General features: G+C 47.8%; 1 protein-coding gene across 1 annotated transcript; it reads right to left on the reverse strand.

The window, feature by feature from the left end:
• Positions 1–487: 487 nt before the first annotated feature.
• On the reverse strand, positions 488–1,611 carry Pmar_PMAR008343 (hypothetical protein; the record flags this gene model as incomplete). The annotated part of the gene is made up of 1 exon (XM_002775050.1): positions 488–1,611. The coding sequence occupies one exon, from the start codon at positions 1,609–1,611 to the stop codon at positions 718–720; it is 894 nt and encodes a 297-aa protein (XP_002775096.1). The 3' UTR covers positions 488–717.
• Positions 1,612–1,682: the final 71 nt, after the last annotated feature.

Here is a 1,682-nt window from a genome sequence, read left to right on the forward strand (position 1 = left end):
GGACACTAACTTCACTAAGAAAAAGAAGACGTTCAAGTTGTGTAATACTCTCAGCAGAGCTCATCATCCGACATGTCCTCCTCCCCCCTCCATAAAAGGTGGAGGCTCTTGCAAGGCCGAAATCCAGTGGTTAACGATGATAGGATGGAACTACTCACTCAGGCACACTAAACAAGCTGAACAAATGCAGGTGCTAGACAACAGAACGTTCATTCTCCCAACTACTTTCGGCTGGATGTTCAATTCACGTTCGACGATGCGCTAACATTGTTGGAGGCCTTCCCGGTCCGACATTGCACACTACAGACATTTCCTTAATTGGCCCGTTTGTCTTCTACACCCCCAAACATATCCCATGATATGGTGACAACTCTGACACATGCCCCAGTGAGCATCCCTGGGAAATTATTGCCCCGAGATGTTCGTAGTCAATAATATTAACACAAAAATACACATTAGTAATGCGGCAGTACCCAAAATTAACAGTCACAGCCATCGTCAATGACCTTTCTCCCCTCCGAAGGGCGGTCGCTGCTACTAGTGATCCACGACCACGCTACTGCGCTTACCCAGACGAATACTCATAGACGTCAGCGAATGTTGAGTGTCTCGGATCCGTGAGTGAGTTCGCAGTACAATCATCAGACTCGATGGAATCGAACAACAAGATCATGGGATGAAATACTATAAATGAACGTCGTCCAGGTAGGGGAAGAATTATACCGCATTCGATATATGACTGCTGGTAGCACGTCTGGTTCGCACTCCAGCGGCACTGATGCGTCTCGACACTGAAGAGCTTGCACCAGTATCGCTGATGGATTCACCACCGGTGGAAGAAGTACTCGCCTCTCCCACCTGGGAGTGTTCATCTTGGTCCCTCGGTTTATGACTATCGGGGTCTTTCACCACAGGATTGAACTTGGTGTTAAAGTAGTCGATCAAATGAGCCAACCATGGCAGCATCGAATCCAGGCCATCTCTGCGATATTTAACTATTATCTCCAGCCAGGCCAGGGTACACAGTCTCCAGATGAGACCCATACCGACAAGTATGCAGACATCTCGAAGAATGTAATAAGATGACCCATATTTGCACCCATGGACGGTATCAGCGACGACATTCAAGTCCAAGATATTCGAAGGCAAAGCGGTGAATTCTGCCATAGTGAGGAGCTCCGTCGCATAATATCCGCAGCCAAAGTAAGTGGCAGCCTTCTGGAAGAAGCCATCAGAGCTTATGGGAGGTGAGACACCACCAAACATGGTCACAAACTCCACCGGCACGATGACAGCCAACAACAGTGATATTGCCATCGGGAAGACTACAGTCATCAGCTGACCGAAGCCTGTCACCCACCAGGCGAAGATGAAGAATATACAGTATCCATAGACGCCATTGTAGTTGGCCTGGATGATGAGATACCAAGTAGCTGTGAATATCAAAGTGAACAGGAATGTATCAAACAGATGACATAACGTCTTCGATGCCCAATAGGCGAGGACAGAAGTACCAGCGGAAGCATCTCGCTCAAAGGCCAGGAACTCAAAGCTGTAAACCTGTAAGCAGCCAGCACCGATCATGATGGCGAAGAACATCAAACCCATCATGTTGTTGTTAGCCATCATATCATATCCATTCGTTCGCTGCACTGTCGTACCAATGATAACAGCAGCCAAAA

This window comes from Perkinsus marinus (assembly GCF_000006405.1).
Source record: "Perkinsus marinus ATCC 50983 genomic scaffold scf_1104296956836, whole genome shotgun sequence".
NCBI classification, from domain to species: Eukaryota; Perkinsozoa; order Perkinsida; family Perkinsidae; genus Perkinsus; species Perkinsus marinus.